The sequence below is a fragment of the Euleptes europaea genome, chromosome 10 (assembly GCF_029931775.1).
Source record: "Euleptes europaea isolate rEulEur1 chromosome 10, rEulEur1.hap1, whole genome shotgun sequence".
NCBI lineage: Eukaryota > Metazoa > Chordata > Lepidosauria > Squamata > Sphaerodactylidae > Euleptes > Euleptes europaea.
The window spans coordinates 12,297,472-12,317,796 of NC_079321.1; the positions used below are offsets into that span (position 1 = coordinate 12,297,472).

General features: G+C 43.3%; 1 protein-coding gene across 1 annotated transcript in view; it reads left to right on the forward strand.

Annotated features, from left to right (window-relative positions):
* Window positions 1–20,325, forward strand: part of ITSN2 (intersectin 2) — a 112,936-nt gene that overhangs the window by 58,968 nt on the left and 33,643 nt on the right. The window contains exons 15-26 of the mRNA XM_056856153.1: window positions 52–139; window positions 2,591–2,730; window positions 4,214–4,294; window positions 9,113–9,249; window positions 11,042–11,487; window positions 11,763–11,884; window positions 13,721–13,899; window positions 15,120–15,261; window positions 16,171–16,376; window positions 17,294–17,358; window positions 18,558–18,724; window positions 20,211–20,256. Of these exons, the coding sequence (XP_056712131.1) occupies window positions 52–139; window positions 2,591–2,730; window positions 4,214–4,294; window positions 9,113–9,249; window positions 11,042–11,487; window positions 11,763–11,884; window positions 13,721–13,899; window positions 15,120–15,261; window positions 16,171–16,376; window positions 17,294–17,358; window positions 18,558–18,724; window positions 20,211–20,256 (1,819 nt within the window). The remainder of the gene's footprint in view (window positions 1–51; window positions 140–2,590; window positions 2,731–4,213; window positions 4,295–9,112; window positions 9,250–11,041; window positions 11,488–11,762; window positions 11,885–13,720; window positions 13,900–15,119; window positions 15,262–16,170; window positions 16,377–17,293; window positions 17,359–18,557; window positions 18,725–20,210; window positions 20,257–20,325) is intronic.

The window sequence follows — 20,325 nt, forward strand, 5'->3', positions numbered from 1 at the left end:
CATAGAAATGATGAGTATACTTTTCCAAAAAGATGCCTTTCTTCTCTACAGGAACACCAGAACCAGCTGCTTCTCCTAGTTCCAGAAAAACAGCAGCTAAGCGAGAGGATAAATCACATGCAGTTGGGCAACTCGCCTAGTAAGTACCTTAAAGAAAATGACTTTGTCTTTTTTCATCTTCTGGCTCACTGTGGAACAAAGAACTATAAAACTTCCTAAGATGGTAGGAACGGACTAGTACAGGTAAGACTGAGAAAGGGATAAGGAAAGGGCAGAGCCTAGTGATGGGAGAGGTCCCAAAAAGGCAGTGGAAAATGGGCTGGCTTGGTTGTATGGCAAGCGAAGAATTTTCTGGAAATGTAGAAAATTGGCAAGCCCTAGCGATTACGTGTTGAATATCCAGGAGGGGCCGTGGCTCAGTGGTAGAGCATCTGCTTGGCGTACAGAAGGTCCCAGGTTCAATCCGCAACATCTCCAGCTAAAAGGATCAGGTAGTAGGAGATGGGAGAGACCTCTGCCTGGGACCCTGGAGAGCCACTGCCAGTCTGAATAGACAGTACTGACCTCGATGGACCGAGGGTCTGATTCAGAATAAGGCAGCTTCACGTGGAGAAAGGGGGCATTGGATAACAGGAAGAATTGGATCCAACAGGCCATGAGCAGAATCCATGAAGGGATCATGGCTTCCTCTCCCTACTGACTACACTGCCTTGCATCTCCCAAATGCCAGGCCTGTATAATCACATTTTTATCCTACCTTTCCTTCAAGTAGGAGCCCCGTGGCGCAGAGTGGTAAGCTGCAGTACTGCAGTCCAAGCTCTGCTCACGACCTGAGTTCAGTCCCGACGGAAGACGGTTTCAGGTAGCCGGCTCAAGGTTGACTCAGCCTTCCATCCTTCTGAGGTCGGTAAAATGAGTACCCAGCTTGCTGGAAGTAAAGGAGAGATGACTGGGGAAGGCAATGGCAAACCACCCCGTAAAACAAAGTCTGCCTAGGAAATGTCGGGATGTGACATCCCCCCATGGGTCAGGAATGACCCGGTGCTTCCACAGGGGACCTTTAACTTTTTTTTTTTTTACCTTCCTTCAAGTAGCTCGTAAATGGTTCTTCCCTCCTTCATTTTTAGATTTGCTCATTTATACCCCGCCTTTCTCCCCAGTGTGGACCCAAAGCAGCTTGTGTCATTCTCCCCTCCTCCATTTTTAATCCTCACAACACCCCTGTGAGGTACGTTAGGCCTAGGAGTATGTGACTTTCCCAAGTGTCCACGGCAGAGTGGAGATTCGAAGTTGGGTCTCCCAGATCCTATGGAATTAACGAAAAGGGGAAAAGCTCAACCTTGGCAAGGCAGACAGAGAACCTAAAAGTTGAGCTGCAAATTTATGTGATGATAGACATATCGTGACAAAATAAGAAATACATTACAAGATCTCAGTGTGAGCCAATTTAAATGGTGAATATTCCAGGCTTTGCACCAATAAGTGACAACAGGCCACACAATACAGAAGACAATTTCTTTTCAGCATACCTTTATATGTACTTCAGGATGTGTTTCTAAAATATGGAAATGTATGTATGACCACTGAAGAAGGCCCCATAGGCCAAAACACGTTTGGTTGTCTATTGGTCATTTACATATATTTATGATCATCAACCATGTTTGTAAATTAGCAACTATCTTTTTAGAGCCTTTTAATTGATCAGCCTTATTTCTGGGCCTAGTGTTTTTTATTGGGGACTGGTAAACTATTTTCAGTTGCCAGCACTGGCAGTGCAAACTTGAGTCAGATCAGTTTCCTAAATCTTATGGGAAAGCATAACTGGATTGGCGCGTTCATAGTAGGTGCGCGAGGGAGTCGCACCCAAGTGTGTGGTGAACACACATGAACACATGAAGCTGCCTTATACTGAATCAAACCCTTGGTCCATCAAAGTCAGTACTGTCTACTCAGACTGGCAGTGGCTCTCCAGGGTCTCAGGCACGGGTCTTTCACATCACCTACTTGCCTGGTCCCTTTAGCTGGAGATGCTGGGCAGGGCCATCTTAACGCATGGGCCCGATGGGCACTTGCCCGGGGGCCCCACGAGCATAGGGGTCCTATGCTAATCTGTGTATGGTAAGTGACTTACCATAAATAAATACTACTACACAGTAGTCTAGACTATACTAAACTTTTTATTCCTGTGAGTGGTTGTCGTAGGGCCCCCAGCACACTGGTTTGCCCAGGGGCCCATAATGCTGTTAAGATGGCCCTGATGCTGGGGATTGAACCTGGGACCTTCTGCATGCCAAGCAGAGGCTCTACCACTGATCTACAACCCCCTGGTGATACCATTGTGAGTCCCAATGTACTGGAGTAAACAGTGGGCTGAATTCTCTGCACTGCTATGAATTCAGTAAGCATCTTTGGGTAAGGCTCTTGCTTTCAATCCCCATTAAAATGGGAATAACACTGACCTAGCTGACATGACTATGCGAGTTAGAGCAAGCTGTGAATAACAACGGCTATTCAGATGAAGGGGGGGAGGATTAAGCAGATAAGTTTGTCAGTGAAGATCTGTAATCAGTGTTCGGTCTTTCTCCTACAGACGCAGAATTTAACTCACTGCACAAGAAGTCCTCAGAAAAGGAAGGAATGTGCCAAAAACTTAGGGAACAGCTAGATGCCCTCGAGAAAGAAACGGCTTCTAAGCTCTCTGAAATGGACAGTTTTAATGACCAGCTCAAGGTACAATTTCGGCGTAGCCTTTTAACTGGGTTGGGACGCTGGCTGATTTTTCTGCAGTTAAAGGGCAGCTGCTCTGCCTGTTTGCCTTGGATGTCTCTCCCGGTAAAGGGTTTTTTTCCCCCTTTATTTTGATCTGTGACTGAACTCGTAATCCCATTCTCAGTGTTGGTAATGTGCCACCGAGGTGAGAAGTTGAAGAGAGTGAGCTGCTGACATCAGCGTTGTGCAGTTTCTGGCCTTCTCCTTCCCCAGTGCAGGAACAGATCGGGATATTGAAACGACTCTGGAGCACCCATGGCCGAATGTGGCTTCCCCTATGGTGCTGGCACAGTCCCAGGAGCCACTGGGCCTAGTTCTGAACACATTGAACACATAAAGCTGTCTTACACTGAATCAGACCCTTGGTCCCTCAAAGTCAGTATTGTCTACCCAGACCGGCAGTGGCTCTCCAGGGTCTCAGGCAGAGGTCTTTCACATCACCTATTTGCCTGGTCCCTTTAACGGGAGATGCTGGGGGTTGAACCTGGGACCTTCTGCATGCCAAGCAGATGCTCTGCCACTGAGCCACAGCCTCTCCCTGGGCAGCAGTGATGGCCAGGGCAATGGGTGGAAGCTCACCTCATTGTCAGTGTTGTGCCACCTAGATCGAAGCCAACGCCCCTGTGAATCTGCAAGTTCCACAGGGGCCACTAGGGCTCACCTTGCTCCTGGCCAACAGTGGCCTTCCAGGGCAGAAGAGGAAGAAGAGTTGGTTTTTATATGCCGACTTGCTCTACCTTTTAAGGAGAGTCAAACCGGCTTACAATCTCTTTCCCTTCCTCTCCCCACAACAGTCACCTTGTGAGGTAGGTGGGGCTGAGAGAGTTCAGAGAGAACTGGGACTGGCCCAAGGTCACCCAGCAGGCTGCATGTGGAGGAGTGGGGAAACCAACCCGGTTCACCAGATTAGCCTCTGGCACTCATGTGGAGGAGTGGGGAATCAAACCTGGTTCTCCAGATTAGAGTCCTCGCTCCAAACCACCACTTTCCACCACCAGACTGAATTAACATTCCTCAATATTGTGTTCACCACAAAGACGTGCAAAATAATGTTTTTAATATTCTTGTGACTAATAACAACTAACCACATAGCAAGAAGAGATAGGATGGCCACCTGTTTCTCCCTGCTTTTTCACCATGTAACAAAAATCAGGACAGCTTCCCTGCATAACTCTTTATAGCTTGCAGCAATGTCGGTGTGAACCATTAATGCTCTGTGACTTGTGCTGCATAGATGTTTAGGGCATATAATGCTATCTATGATGGGGGCAGAAGAAAATTTGGTGCATTCTTCAAAAATAGAGATGCCACTATTACTTCCTGACACGCTTATTGGGAACAGTTCAAACTGATCCCGTTACAACGCTAGAAATTTCTTACTGATCTAATAAATCAAGTGCAAAGTGTAATGGCTTTTCTTTTAATTATCTGCCTTATCTTGCAGTGTGAGACTGTGGATGATTCTGTTCTTCAATGCCTTTTGTGTCTGCTAAGCTGTCTGAACAACCTATTCCTCTTACTTAAGGTTATTTTCTAATCTTTGGCTTTATTTTTTTGGCTTTTAATAATTTCACAGTTCCCTCTAGTTTTTATTTTATTTTTTTAATGTTGACTTTCCTGAGCATTTAACTGAAAATCTTGCTTATGCAACTATCTGTGCTACAGAGTGTGAAAAGTGCTTCTTCTTCATTTTCCCCTTTGCCTTTCTGTTTACTTATAAACACTCGTCTGCACATGGAACTGTTGAAACAATATCAAGTAAGGCTCGCTAGCTAATCGGCTCTCATTTGTCAGGCACTTAATGTAAACGTCACCAGTTTCTTAGGGAAGGCTGAAAAGGCCCACGTATTGCATGCCGCTTTTTGTAAGTCATCCTTATTAAAGGTTTTAAAGAGCTGTTGGTAGTGGAATCAAGGCTGGTTGGGCAAGATTGTCTTTTTTAAAAAGGCCTGAATTTCTATAGTCCAGTCATTTCTGTCATAGAATCATAGAGTTGGAAGGGACCACCAGGGTCATCTAGTCCAACCCCCTGCACAATGCAGGAAATTCACAACTACCTCCCACACACACACACCAGTGACCCGTACTCCATGCCCAGAAGATGGCCAAGGTGCCCTCCCTCTCATGATCTGCCTAAGGTCATAGAATCAGCATAGCTGACAAGATGGCCATCTAGCCTCTGCTTAAAAACCTCCAGGGAAGGAGGGTATTAAAAAAAAAAAAGACCATGGAGAGGGTTGGAGTATGTTCCAGCCCTTTTCCAAAAATGCAGGAAAATCCTGGTTTTGTGAGAAAATGTTTGTCTCCCCAAATCAGTTACATATATAAATGTGAGACGTCTCCTCCTTTCTGTTGTGATCTCATATGTTGACATTACAAACACTTAGCTGCAGTGCCCGGTTTCAGTAGCCTGACTACCCTCATGTATGTACTATACTTAGCAGTATGAATGCACCTATTTAATTTCTGTCTGGTCATATGTGACGTTTGTTGCTTCGGTGGGGAACTTCTGTGCCTTTTACAGCTCACGAAAACAATGGATTGGGGAATATGAAGCCAGTGATTGGAAGGTCTGCCTGTACATATTCAAGTCTTCTGTTCAGTTTGTGCTGGAGGACTTGCCATACCTTGATTTCTTATCAATTTGAGATTACTGTCCTCTCAGTATGAAATTTGGTATGGAGGATCTCATTTGAGGAAGTCATCTCAATTTCCAAGCATCCTGGTGAAATGTGCCTTGGTAAAAACAGTCTGGCTATCGTATTTTGGTCACGTCATGAGACGACAAGAGTCACTGGAAAAGACAGTCATGATAGGAAAAGAGGAAGACCCAACAAGAGATGGATTGACTCAATAAAGGAAGCCAAAAGCTTCTATTTGCAAGATCTGAGCAAGGCTGTCAAACATAGGACATTTTGGAGGACTTTCATTCATAGGGTTGCCATGAGTTGGAAGCGACTTGACGGCACTTAACACACACAAAAACAGTCTAAATGTTGGAGGCTATGTAAGGCCTAGGGTATTTTGCTAGGAAAAAGAGGTGGGCAGCCCAATACTGAAAGGGGGGCAGATCCACAGAGACAAAAAAAAGCCTTTAAAAAAAGAAGGGAACACTGCCACACACACCGGCGCGGGCTTTCCCTTCTGGGAAAGCCATGTTGGCATGGCTGCGCTGGCGGCAGGGGCCAGAGGCGCCTGGACGCCGGCGTGTTTGCCTCCGTACCGGCTCCTAAGGAGCTTCGGGGGGGGGGGTCTTCAGGAATGGGCTCTAAGGGAATGTCATGTATACTGCTGTGAATAAGGCCCTTTCTCACCCAGTGTGGGTGTCAATGGGACACTCTTTAACTAGTGGATGACTGCAGGAAGCTGTTGCTCCATCGCTGTTCAAGAAGACACAGTTGTAGCTTGTCCCACAGGTGAGATGCTAAGGGTAACAGCTGATGACATCCTTAGGAGTCAGTCAAAGAAGCAGTGAGAATCAGTTCCAATTCGTGACTTAAAATTACAGAGGTCTTTTCATTAAGCTTTGTTTCTTAAGTGTCCTTGACTTCCAGTGACTTGACTTGAATAGAAACGTTCGGACATCTGATTTCGTTATTTCCTCAAGAAAGTATTCAGACACTTGCAGCCCCAGTCAGTGTGGAAGAAATTAAAGTTGCTATAACTTTTAAAATATTAAATCCTCTTGGGATTACTAAATCCTCCCAAATATTGTGTCAGATTTCAGAGATAAAATGAGACAAGATGGGAAAAAAATCATGAAACTATGCCAGAATCGGAGGATGAAATTTCTGTTTCTGCTAAAACCAGAGAAAGAGCCACTTTCTCTGGATATATATGGGCTAATTGCTGTTTGAATGAAGATGTTCAAATTTGGACAGTTTTACCACCAGACTAAAGAAGTTAATCCCCAAGTATGTCAACACAATCTGGCAGATTTTTATTTGGTAGGAAAATGCCTGCAAACATAAGGTGTCTGATAAATAGCATTACTAGAATTAAACAAATTTACAGAAGATTATGCTGTTATTTTTTAAAACTTGAAGAAGGCTTTTGACTGTGTAGAGTGGGAAGTATTCTTTCTAGATATGTACACTTAGTATAAAGTTAGAATACTGGTCAATGAGCATATGTTGAATCCATTTAAATTATTTGAGAGGGCATGGCGAAGATGCATCCTGTTCTCCCATGGGTATTGAATAGACATGGCAATAGCTACAAGCCATTTTGAGACACAAGTTCAGTTAGATCTCTTTTTGCACTGGTGATATTGCATTAACGGTGGCTTCCTTGAATTCTCATTTAAGGCATCATTTCAGACTCTCTATCAATTGGGATTAATATGTGGATCTAGACAAAGTAAATCAAGAATAGGTGTCTAAACATACCAAGGTATTCAGTCCCATGGAAGTCTTACCCGGCTCGGTATCTTGAAATCTGGGACCATAAAGACAATTCTATGCTTCAGTTACAATCACTACAGATTACAAGTGGAAGCAAAGAATTGCACTTTGGATCCATTTTGTCATGATCCTGGCTCAATAGTGAAGGAGAGCAACGCCCCCAAGTTCAGTTTGAGAGAAAGTAAAGGTGTATCATTGGATTCCACCCACATTTGGCCGCAGTCTGTCCTGGTGAGGGGAAGAGAGGGAAGATTTTTGCCTCATCCCCCAACATGTTGACAGCTGCAAGCTTATCAACCCTGCCTCATAGAACTCCTTCAGAGCCATTGATGATCAAATCTGTCTGTGTGTAGGGTGGCCTCTTTATCGACATAGTCCTACTCTGGTATCATTTCATGGCCATGCTGGAATAGGAAATGAGAGGCGATATTGGGAACCTGCTCCTGCTACTACCACCATCACCACAACCACCACTCCACGCACATCACAACAACCCCCCCCCAAGTGTATGTCTTCATATGTGTATATTTAGTGACCTTTAAAAAATTTTGAAGATATTTATTGATTTATTTAAAAATTGCCCTAAACAGAGCCTGTGATGTTTAAAATACATGATAAACAAATACTGATGGAAAGTCTCTTCAACAGTGAAGAGTGCCTTTTGAAATTTCTGTAGCCAGAATGCTAGCGTTGGCTTATGAAACACGTTGCGTTGTTGCCTTCTCCATCAGTATTCAATAGTCACACTTAGGGTTGTCAGGTCCCTCTTCGCCACTGGCGGGAGGTTTTTGGGGCGAAGCCTGAGGAGGGCAGGGTTTGGGAAGTGGAGGGGCTTCAGTGCCACAGAGTCCAATTGCCAAGGCAGCCATTTTCTCCTGATGCTGATCTCTATTGGCTGGAGATCAGTTGTAATAGCAGGAATTATTCATGGCCCTCCAGGTGCTTGCTCTTGTGAACACAGTCTTGGTAACATGGATGGTTACTTCCTTTTTGTGACAAGCATTAAAAGTGTGTACTCTACATCTGTACAAAAATGTTTTATGTTTTCATAGTTTGTAATTCTTGGTGTCCTAAAGTGAATATTTGTTGGGATTAATGCTTTGAGAGAGCTTCAAAGGTTGAGCTACAAACAAAATAATTACATTTATTGCATGGTGTATACTATAAAAAAATTTTAAAACACAGGGCCTGCAATACAGGCTACATATAAAAATATCAGTTATAAAATTCTTATACACAGTTGATATACAATCAATTTAAATGACCAATGCTATAGACCATACTCGTTTCGACCTGAATAGGCCTTCCTCAGTGGTCATAAATGCAGAAAGTTATTTTTAAAAAAACCACACATCTGGAAATGAACCCTATGAGATAATTTTTCTCTATAATTTTGTGTGGCTTGATTTAAACTCTTAACCCAAACCGTGGATATTTGCTCACACAATCTGGTACACAATTAACAATGCTACCGAATGCGTGTACATCAAGATGTAATAAATCTAGTTGGCTTTACATACCTTTTATTGTTCTTTTCTTTTTTTTCCTTTCTCATACAGAGAACAGAATAGCAAGGCTCAGCGATAAGCTGAATTCTGTGCCAGTGTCCCTTTAATAATTCCCCAGTTTTTTTCTCATATTCTCATCTAGTAAAGGGAGTTAATTGTGCCTGTATTTCATTCCCCCTGTGATGTCTTACTGCTTCCAGTCACTAATAGAAAAGAAGGTTTTTTTGAACTGTAAATGTCAGAAGCATTGGCAAATCTGATAATTTTGAATTTCCCTGCTTGACATTGTTGTTAAGGAGACTGAGAGTTGTTCGGTTTGGAGCCACCTTGCTGGCTTGTATCAGGACTTGGATTATGACTCATGAATTTTTTTTTTTTAAAGGTCCCCCTGATTTTGTGTTTGCTCATTTGTCTTTTATGTTTCCTGGCTAGGATCTAAGAGAGGCCTACAACACCCAGCAGGTAGCCCTAGAGCAACTCCACAGGATCAAACAAGATAAAATCAGAGAGCTAGAGAAAAAGAGAGCTGAGCTTGTGCAGAAAAAGAGGCTGGAGGAGGAGGCTTCACGGTAATGCGATTCACAAAAATGTTCCTGTTTTCTCTAAAACTCCCCCACCCCAGACTCTCTCAAGTGGCAGGTTAAAATAGGCTGGTGTTTTGAGGACTTGGGGTATGGTGGGTGGCAGCAGATACTTTAATTTCCTTTCCTTTTAGCATTATCTTGTGCTTGACACTTCGTATTTAGCATCACGATTGCAAGGTTTCTGTTGACGCTGTTGCAAACCACCTTTAACAACAGAACCATTCTAAAGGTGATTCGGGTAGAGTATCCCTTATCTGGACATCCCATATCCAGACTGATCCAAAAACCAGACCCTCTGAGACGGCGTGCAGGCAGATCCATGCTGCCTGCTTTCAGTGTTTCCTCTCACCTAAAAAAAATAAAATACAGTGTACACTGCATCGTAGGTGGAGACTGAAAGCCTGCTGCTGCTAGTTAGTTTGTTGTTGCTCTCGTTTAACAGCTGATACAGGTATTCTGGTGAGACAGTTAAGTCATAGTCAAATTTATTGTATAAGGCCATAGGCCATTACAATCTAAAACAATATAACAGCAGATCTAAAACAAATTAATAGAAAATTAACATATACAATATCATTAAAAGGAATACAAAAGTTTAAAAATTGAAGTATGCCCATTCGGCTCTACCCAGTTATTCCACCTTTTGTGATTTCCTTCGCCCTGATTTTCTTGGCCGCGCAGCCGTACAGTGTCATTTTTTGGAGAAATATAAGGATCTGTATCTGATAACAAGTCTGTCAGCATCAGATGATAATTGTAATACAGAAAGAATATTTGGCAAAACTTGTTCCGGGGCTCAGTGTATAAAGGCCAGACCAGGACATAATGGGGGAGATCTTCTACTGAACTACCCCATAAGCAAATGCATTGAGCCAGGGTTTTTTTGTTTTTTTTTTAAAAACAGCCTGCAAGGAGCTCCATGGGCATAGTTTGGAAATGCAGCGAAGGTGATATACTTACACCTTTGCTTTCTGATGGTTCAGTGTACAAAAAATTATTTAAAAATAGTGTTTAAAATTACATTTAGGCTATGTGTATAAAGTGTATATAAAGCATAAATGAATTTGGGTCCAACCTCCAAAATATCTCATGTATATGCAAAAATTCCAAAATATTCCAATATAAGGAAAGGACCGAAGTATGGACCACTTTTGGTCCCAAGCAGTCCGGATAAGGGATACTCAACCTGTAGATCTATTTTTAAAGAACGTTAGCATTATTTGGTAGACCTGCTCACGTAGACACACACAACGCCAAGTGTTCCAAGAAGAACACCTTCCCCATAAGACCAGCTATGTTCCAGCGGCATCGCTTTCCTACCAACCAGGGACATGGGTTGCCATCCAGCTGCCGGCAACCATAGAGTTTCCTGCAGTTCCTAGAGTGGTGTGACATCACTTCCAGGTTTTCCCTGGAAGTGACAGAACATTGTTGTGTGGATGACAATTTTTTACTTTATTTTTCTCCTGCCAGCCACTGGAGCAGCGGCCCACAACAGGAGCTGGGGGCTGGGAGATCTCCTGCCCCCCAGCAGATAACTGTAATCCCTAGAGCTGCAGCATGCACAATAAAAAGTTCAACACACATTTCATAGGTTAGCATATGTATATCAGCATTGCTATCAGTGCAATCCTTAGTTCAGACTTTCCAAGTTACAGGGAGAGAATAAGGCCTGCCCAGAATATCTGCTTTAATAATCTGAACCAATGCTTACCTTTCTGCGAAAGCGCAATAAGGGTTATTTTATTTATGGTGTTTCCCCTACTTTTTCTTTAAGAAAAGCAAAACGGGAAAAGGAGAATTTGTGGCAGGAGAATATCCGGAGGGAGGAAGAAGAGAGAAGAAAGCAACTACAGGAAGAGCGGATGCTGGAGAAAATCCACGAGCAAAAGCAGAAAGTTGAGGAGGCCGTTGCACGAGAGCAGCAAAAAGTAGCCGAGGAAAAGCTTGGCGAGGAAAAGAAAACCAAGCAAGCGGAGATGCTAAGAGATGCCGAACTGCAGAGGCAGAAGCAGCAGGAAGACGAGAGGAGAAGGCAGGAGCAGATTGCAAAACAAGCTGAGGAGAGACGCAAACTGCTGGAAGAAGAGAAGCGGAGAAAAGATACGGCTAACCTTCACGAACCCAAGAAACCCGTTTCTCAGCTCCGCTTAAACGAGAAATTTGCAGGCCTCCTGAAACAGACAGAGAGTCGAACCCTTAAGTCAACTCTGAAAAATGAAGGTATCCCCATGCCCTGCGAAGATACATTTTACTGTGTAGCTTGATGCTTTGCGTTCTTCTGGTGCTTCCAGTTAATTAACAGGTGCCACGTTAGTGCTTGAAAGCTGTGCTAATATGCTTTTTTATTGGTGCTGGATTCCCCCCCTTTTTCACCATAGTTTGAGCAAGAAGGTCTTCTAGAGTCCTTTGTGCAAACCCTGAGTTGCTGTACTTGCTGTTTTGGAGAAAATGCACAGGATGAACAGCCTCTAATGAATTCTCCCTCGACTTCTCAGGCCGTACTGCGAGTGCCCCTGAGTCTAGGAAATCGGTTGTCTATGTGAACTACAGAGCTTTATATCCCTTTGAAGCCAGGAATCACGATGAGATGAGTTTCAATGTTGGAGATCTGATTCAGGTGAGAAATACAATTTAAATACCATTGACTTGGGGCTTGGTAAATTCCCTGAAGAGTCAGTTGAGCTTTTGGCAAAGAAGCTCCAATTAGGAGACGATCCTCAGCTTATGCTCTAAACTGCCAAGTTATGTGCTGTTGCTATTAAAATACGCAGGACTTTATTAGACAATGATCATTAAAATATTACAATTTTATCAATTTTAAGGTGATAATTTTATCAGGGGTTGTTTTTTGTTGTTTTTCTGTTTTGTTTTTTGTTGTTTTAATTAAAATTTATTGGATAATAGTAACAACAAACAGTAACAGCAACTGAAAGAAACAGAAAAAAAAGAAAGACAATCTTCATGATTTAAAATACAGTATATCTATATACACGATAACAACAGGACTCCTATGTTACAGCTTATTTCTCTGTCTTCATATTCATTGTTCCGTCCTGACTGAGTAAAATGCATTCCCCTTTCTCGCACTTATTTATAAAATTATCTATTTTATTTATAGTTTTTGACCATAACTCATCTAAACTTATTGTATCTCTATTTTTCTGATATGCTGTTAGCTTAATTAAAACATAAATTTATTTAACTTTAACCAGCCATTCCTCTATCTTTGGAATCGATTTTTGCTTCCAATGTCTGGCAAAGATCGTTCTAGCAGCAGTTATCATATATAATCCCATACAAAATTGGTCTTTAATTAGGTTAGGTACCAGATTTCACAGGAATATCTCGAGTTTACATGGAATATCCATCTCTATTCCAACAGCCAAGCATTTCACTATTTCAGACCAAAATGCTATAGCTCTCTCACATTTCCACCACATGTGTATAAAAGGTTTATTTATTATTATTATTGATCTTAGACCTTTATTTGTATGGGCAGTCTGTGATTCTGCAGTGCAAAACATTTGAGTCTGGAAATGTTGATGTGTCCGCATGCGATTGGTCTGTTGGCTGTATTAATAAATTTGATTTGATTTGATACCATTGACTTGGGTATTGGCATATTGTTTCCCTGAATTCCAAATGAGAATCTATTTCTAAACAAAACTGATTGTTCACATCTTTACAGAATACATATAATGGCAACAATGAGAAAATGGGTAGGAAGTGGACGCTGTAATACATGGGTCCCCAATCTTTTTGACTCTGTGGGCACCTAAGGAATTCTGACAAAGTGTGGTAGGCGCAGCCACAAAATGGCTGCCGCAGGAGTCAAAGCCAGTCACAAAACGGCTGCTGCAGCTTACCCTCAGTCACACAATGAAGATAGTTGTGCTGTGAGAGCCAGCATGGTGTAGTGGTTAAGAGCGGCGGACTCTAATCTGGAGAACCGGGTTTGATTCCCCACTCCTCAACATGAGCGGCCGACTCTAATCCAGTGTACCAGATTGGTTTCCCCGCTCCTACACATCAAGCCAGCTGGGTGACTTTGGTCTAGTCACAGTTCTCTTAGAGCTCTCTCAGTCTCACCTACCTCTCAAGGTGTCTGTTGTGGGGAGAGGAAGGGAAGCAGATTGTAAGCCAGTTTGAGACTCCTTAAAAAGGTAGAGAAAGTCGGCATATAAAAACCAATTCTTATTCTGTGGTGGCAGCAACTGCCACAGCAACATATTTTTAAAAATCTTCACAAACAATCAGAAGCCTTGCTGGACTAAAGCCCCACCTGGCCCTGACCACTTTCTAAAAACTCTTGGCGGGCACCAGGAAAGGTGTTGGTGGGTGCCATGGCACCAGCAGACCCCAAATTGGAGACCCCTGCTGTAATAGTTCAGTGACATTTCCAAGTATCTCTGTTGACTGAGTGTATGTGTGTGTATTGCAAATGTTTCCTCAGGTTGATGAAAAAACTGAGGGAGAGCCTGGCTGGTTTTATGGAAGCTTCCAAGGGCATCTTGGGTGGTTTCCTTGCAATTATGTAGAAAAAATACCTGAAAACGAGAAAGCACTTCCATCTCCGAAGAAAGCCTTACTCCCACCTACAGTATCTCTGCCTGCTGCCTCAGTTCCTGCAGAGTAAGTATAACAGCACCCCACCACATAAAACATGTACAATTTGGCAAAATTTTACAGACATCTCCATACTATTCATTATAAAAATGTGTATATACCACCTCTCCATGTTAAAAGGAAGTATTTCTTCACACAACACATAGTTAAATTGCAGAACTCCCTGTCCCAGGATGTGGTGATGGCTGCCAACTTTGAAGGCTTTAAGAGGGGAGTGGACATGTTCATGGAGGAGAGGGCTATTCATGGCTACCAGTCCAAAATGGATGCTAATCACTATGCATACCTATTCTCTCCAGGGTCAGAAGAGCATGCCTATTGTATTAGGTGCTGTGAAATACAGGTGGGATGGTGCTGCTGCAGTCGTCTCGTTTGTGGCTTCCTAGAGGCACCTGGTTAACCACTGTGTGAACAGCCTGCGGGACTTGATGGGCCCTGGTCTGATCAGCAGGGCTGTTCTTATGGAGGAGAGAGCTATTCATGGCTAACTAGTAAAAATGGATACTAGTCATGATGCAGACCTAGTCTCTCCAGGATAAGAGGAGCATGCCTATTATATTAGGTGCTGTGAAACACAGCAGAACAATGCTGCTGCCGTCGTCTTGTCTGTGGGCTTCCTAAAGGCACCTGGTTGGCCACTGTGTGAACAGACTGCTGGACTTGATGGACCTTGGTCTGATCCAGCAGGGCCTTTCTTATGTCCATCCACATCCAGAGGCAATCAGCTTCTGAATACTGGTTCTAGGAGGTAGTATCCAGTTTGCTTGTTAGGTGGCCTTCCCGGGCAACTGGTTGTACTCTATGTAAAATCAGATGCTGGACTAGATGGACCACTGCTGAGATCCGGCAGGGCACCTCTTATGTTCATTGAATTGTGATGAACACAACCCTAAGCACCGCAGGTGTACCTGTGTGTGTTTCAGGGACCTTGTGGCTAACAACCAATAATAAGTAGAGTTGCCAGGTCCCTCTTCACCATCGGTGGGAGATTTTTGGGGTGGAGCCTGAGGGTGGGGTTTGGGGAGGGGAGGGACTTCAATGCCATAGAGTCCAATTGCCAAAGTGGCCATTTTCTCTAGGGGAACTGATCTCTATCGGCTGGAGATCACTTGTAATAGCGGGAGATCTCCAGCCACCACCTGGAGTTTGGCAACCCTACTAATAATTCCAGCTGTTGACACTGTTTAAAACCTGCTTGTGTTATGTTCTTATTTTTGAATTTGCAGGCCACTTTCACCAAGTAAACCTGCAGATGAATCAGATTACCAAAATATATCTTTCTCAAGCCTAAATGTTAACACATGGCAGAAAAAATCTGCTTTTACTCGTACGGTATCGCCTGGATCTGTTTCTCCCATCCGTGGGCAGGTATGTTTCATTAACAGGGGGGCAGTTTTCTGTTCCTCTGTCTTTGTGTAGCAGTTAGTGTAAGTTTAGGATGATGATGAAGAAGAAGAGTAGGTTTTTATATTCCAACTTCTCTACCACTTAAGGAAGAATCAAACCGGCTTACAATCACCTTCCCTTCCCTAAATATACATGTAGAAAAGAGCAAGAGTCCAGTAACACCTTAAAGACTAACAAACCACCTTATAAAACATAGTGTGCCTAGTAAATGTCAGGTTGTGATGTCACCCCCATGGGCCAATAATGACCCGGTGCTTGCACAGGGGACTACCTTTACCTGGAATCCGCCTTGAGTCATATTGAGAAAGGCAAACTATAACTGAAAATAAATAAATAATACATGCGAATTTTTGCCTTATTTATTTAAATGGGTACCAGATAATTAAAATCTAAGAACAGTTGGGGAAAACTGAGTTAGCCTTAGTGGTGAATGTAAATAGAGTTCAGTACATAGTGTTCTATAGGTCATTTGTGTGTGTGTGTGTGTGTGTGTGTGCTGTCAAGTCACAGCTGAATTATGGCGATCCCATGGGGTTTTCAAGGCAAGAGAAGTTCGGAGGTGGTTTGCCTACCTCTGTGTGGGCTGAGAGAGTTCTGAGAAAACTGACTCGCCCAAGGTCACCCAGCAGGCTTCATATGAAGGAGTGGGGAATCAAACCCGGAGTCCGCCGCTTGTAACCAGTACACCACACTGGCTCTCTAGGTCATTTATAACCCTAAGTTGTCTGTATTTAGGGGATGATCTTCCTCTTCTGTAAGCTTAATGTCCAATTAACAAGTGCATCCCAGAAATTCCGTCCTTTCTGCATTAGGAAGTACTTTCTAAGAAGCTTTTGCACATTATCAACACTGATACATTATTTTTGACAGGGGCAAGCTGTGGAGAACTTAAGAGCCCAGGCACTCTGCTCCTGGACTGCAAAAAAAGAGAACCACTTGAATTTCTCCAAAAACGACATAATTACTGTATTGGAGCAGCAGGAAAACTGGTGGTTTGGAGAAGTAGGCGGTGGAAGAGGATGGTTCCCCAAATCCTACGTGAAGATCTTGCCTGGGACTGAATACCAAAAAGAAGAGTAAGTGAAGTTCGTGGGACTTTTGAAACAAGTATGTTTTGAAAAACTGCATCCAGGAAACTGAGTGAAAGGCTCGGATCCGGAGGGGGCATGTGTGCACCCAGGGTTTTTTCCATAGCATTTTCTGTTCCAATGGTGTGTCTGGAATGCTCAAACCATTCTATTAACTCCTCTGGGTAGACATACCAATTTTGAGGATTAGGCATGAGGACACTCACTGTTTTGTCTTTCCCTTTTGACTGTTGTTTCATTTAATCCACGAGCTGATTTGTGTTTTTGTTTTTTTGAACTCCCGCTGTTTAAACGACAGCTTGGGATGGAGGGTAGATGTGCGGGGCGGGAGGTACATGTGTATATGTTTGTGTGTTTTATTTTTATTTTACAAAACTTATATCCTGTCTTTCTGCCCTCACAAGGGCCACCAAGGTGGCTAACAAATTAAAACCTACATAGTAAAATGACATTTTAAAACCAACCCCAAACAGCGACATATCATTAAAACCAGAGCTAAAGAATTCCAAGACATAAAAAACAGTTAAAACATTTAAAACCGTTAAAACATTGGGCAGGAAGGAGGAATCAGCGAGGGAATACCAGACATAGTGGTTACTAACTATTGTATAAATTTAAATTTCATCCTGGCTTTATGGATTCAGTAAATAATATGTTCATATTCCCATCCTGAACTTGTTTTACAAGTGCTAAGAGCTTGTGGTTTAGTAGATACGTATTTTAAGAGACTGAAGGAACAGGGATAGAGGCCTAGTTAATAGCTTTAACACATGAACACATGAAGCTGCCTTATACTGAATCAGACCCTTGGTCTATCAAAGTTGTAAAAGCCTGGCTTTTATGTCATGCTGAATAAAGAAAACTGTGGCAGTGGCCGGAATAATGCCTTTTTATTTGGTTTGTAGATCAGAAGCGGTTTACGCAGCTGTAAATAAGAAGCATGTAGCACCATCTTACACCCTGGGAGAAGGTAAGACTTGCATTTAAACAATCATTGCCTTATAAATGAAGGAGAGTTGGTTTTTACTTCCTGCTTTTCTCTACTGAAAGGAGTCTCAAACTTGCTTTCAATCTCCTTCCCTTCCTCTCCCCACAGGTGAGGAAGGTGGGGCTGACAGAGTTCTGAGAAAACTGTGATTGGCCCAAGCTCACCCAGCAGGCTTCATGCGTAGGAGTGGAGAATCAAACCCAGTTCTGCAGATTAGTCCACTGCTCTTAACCACTACACCACACTGGCTCTGACGAGGCATTTGTCATATTTTGCACTGACTACTGTCATAAATTGATAGTCAGCCATCTGTGATACCCAAGATTGGCTTGCCTGTCTCTGTGTGAGGTTATTTGGAAAAACCTACATGGATCAAATTCAAGTAGGCAGCTAGCAGCAGATTTGTGCTAGATCTGTTTATACTTCATTAGAATAGGTTGAATCTATTTCTCAGAACACTTTTAACATTAATTTTCTTGTGTGGTTCATGTATATACTTATCCCAGTGGCTCTTAAATTGTGGGTCAGCCCCCCAGAGGGTCATGACTCTCACAGGTGGCTCGTGAGACCAAGAGGGTGGGGGGAGAAAAGGCTGAGGTGGGAAATCGGGCTGCGTGTCCAATTTGGGCTTGCCTCTTCGTAAGGTGTGAAATGGCCCTGAACTACAGCCTGTTGCTGAGTAATGAACATGAAAAATAAAATATAAACCTGTTCTGTGTTAACGGAGGTGCAATTCCTGCAGTTTGTGTTGGGGAGGAGCAAAGTAGTGTGCAGTTACTTTGCAAGAGAATCCCGAAAACTGCAGTAAGTTCAGAATGGGTCCCACTTTTTGAAAGTCCGCAAACCTCTGGCTTATTCTGGTTTCCATCTACTCTGAACTTGCTTGAGACAAGCTGAAAACATAGATCGGTAAGTGTTGGTTTTACTAGATCCAAAGGATAGGCTTCAGAGAGGTATAGATTAGCGGATGTGTACTATGAAGGGAACTTATTCATATGTAGACATTTCACTGTCAAAATTTGGCCCATGTATTGAAAAAATATTTGACAAAATTTATACTGAGGCATTCAGCATTTTTTTTTCCTTTATCAGTCATTAAATGATTTCTGATTTCAAGGTCTGAAAATTGAAAGAGTTGTCTGAGTAAATGTGTAGAGCTGAAGTTGCTTTGCTTTTTCCAGAGTATATAGCGCTGTATCCTTACACGAGTTCTGAACCAGGCGATTTAACTTTCATGGAAGGGGAAGAAATATTAGTCACTCAGAAAGATGGAGAATGGTGGACCGGAAGCACTGGCGAAAGAAGCGGCATCTTTCCTTCAAACTATGTCAGACCAAAGGATCAAGATGTAAGGCTTTTTGCCAGCACAAGGGTGTGTGTGTGCTCGGAGGGTTCAAGAAAAATATTGAGGTTCTGATCTAGAGATTCTCCTCTACACCAATTGCAAAGGAACTCCCCTCTCTTCCCAGATCAACACTTTTGGTTCTGATAGTCCTGATGCCTGCGAGTTGTATGGTTAATGCGCTCAAATGTCGGAAGCATCTGAAAGGCGCACTACGTGAACGGCTGCAGGGGTTTGCCAGCACAGTTCACCGCTCCCAGATGATTCCATCAGCAAAGAAAGATGAGGACGAGAACAGTCCCATGAGAATTTCCAAAAAGCGGTTTGAAAGCATGTTCACCCCAGAAAGTGAAACCCTGAACAGGCTTTCATTAAACCAGAGCTGCGTCCAAGTGTCACTGGAATAGCGCATTGCTGTTGTGCTAGAACAGTCCTTGGCAATTGGATTTGCTGGTGTAGCCGAGCCGATCCAGTTGCAAATGAATGCTCTACTGCAGGGGTCCCCCAGCCTTTTTGAGCCCTCAAGCACCTTTGGAATTAAAAACATAAGAAAAGCCCTGCTGGATCAGACCAAGGTCCATCAAGTCCAGCAGTCTGTTCACACCTTGGCCAACCAGGTGCCTCTAGGAAGCCCACAAACAAGATGACTGCAGCAGCATTGTCCTGCCTGCCTGTGTTCCAAAGCACCTAAGATAATACGCATTCTCCTCTGATCCTGGAGAGAATAGGTATACATCATGACTAGTATCCATTTTTACTAGTATCCATGAATAGCTCTCTCCTCCATGAACATGTCCACTCCCCTCTGAAAGCCTTCCAGGTTGACAGCCATCACCACTTCCTGGGGCAGGGAGTTCCACATTTAACCAATTTAATTTAATAATTTAACAAATTAACACGGCACCCAATATAACAGGTGATGCAGAGTGGTGGGAGCAACAACAAAATGGCTGCTGCAGGAGGCAAAGCCAACCACAAAATGTCCGGGGGGGGGGGGCTAGGTTATGCACAACTCTCATAGTAGCTCTTCAACATTTAAGGCAGAAGCTCTGTTTAACAGGTTGCCTTTTCATCTGCGTGGGCAATCAGACGCCCTGCTGGGCACAAGCCCCACCTGGCCCTGCCCACTTTCTAACAACACCCACAGGCACCACGTTGGGGCAGAGTTTCCCAAACTTTCGGAGTCATGGAGCACTTTTCAGGAGAAAAATTTGTCACGGGGCACTAATTTTCACCTAGCACCTATATACTAAACTGTATGACAGTAGTATTTTTCTTTCCAATCTCTTCATGGAGCACTAGGAGATGTTTCGCGGAGCACCAAGTGCTCCTTGGTGCACAGTTTGGGAACCTCTGCTCTAGGGTAACCGTAGCAGAATATTCACCCCTCTGTGCTCGCAGTCCCAGTTGAGTTAAGTTGTGCCACAGCTGCAGACGTGTCCGCATTTTGGGTGCGCTTGTGTAATTCAGTTTTATGTTTCTTTTGTTGTAGAGTTCTGCCGCTGCAAGCAAAACGGGAACGCTGAATAAAAAACCTGGTGCGTGTGGTCCTTTTTACAGCCGCCTAGTTTATTACAGTGGTGGGTTGGTGATGGACCACTGAACGT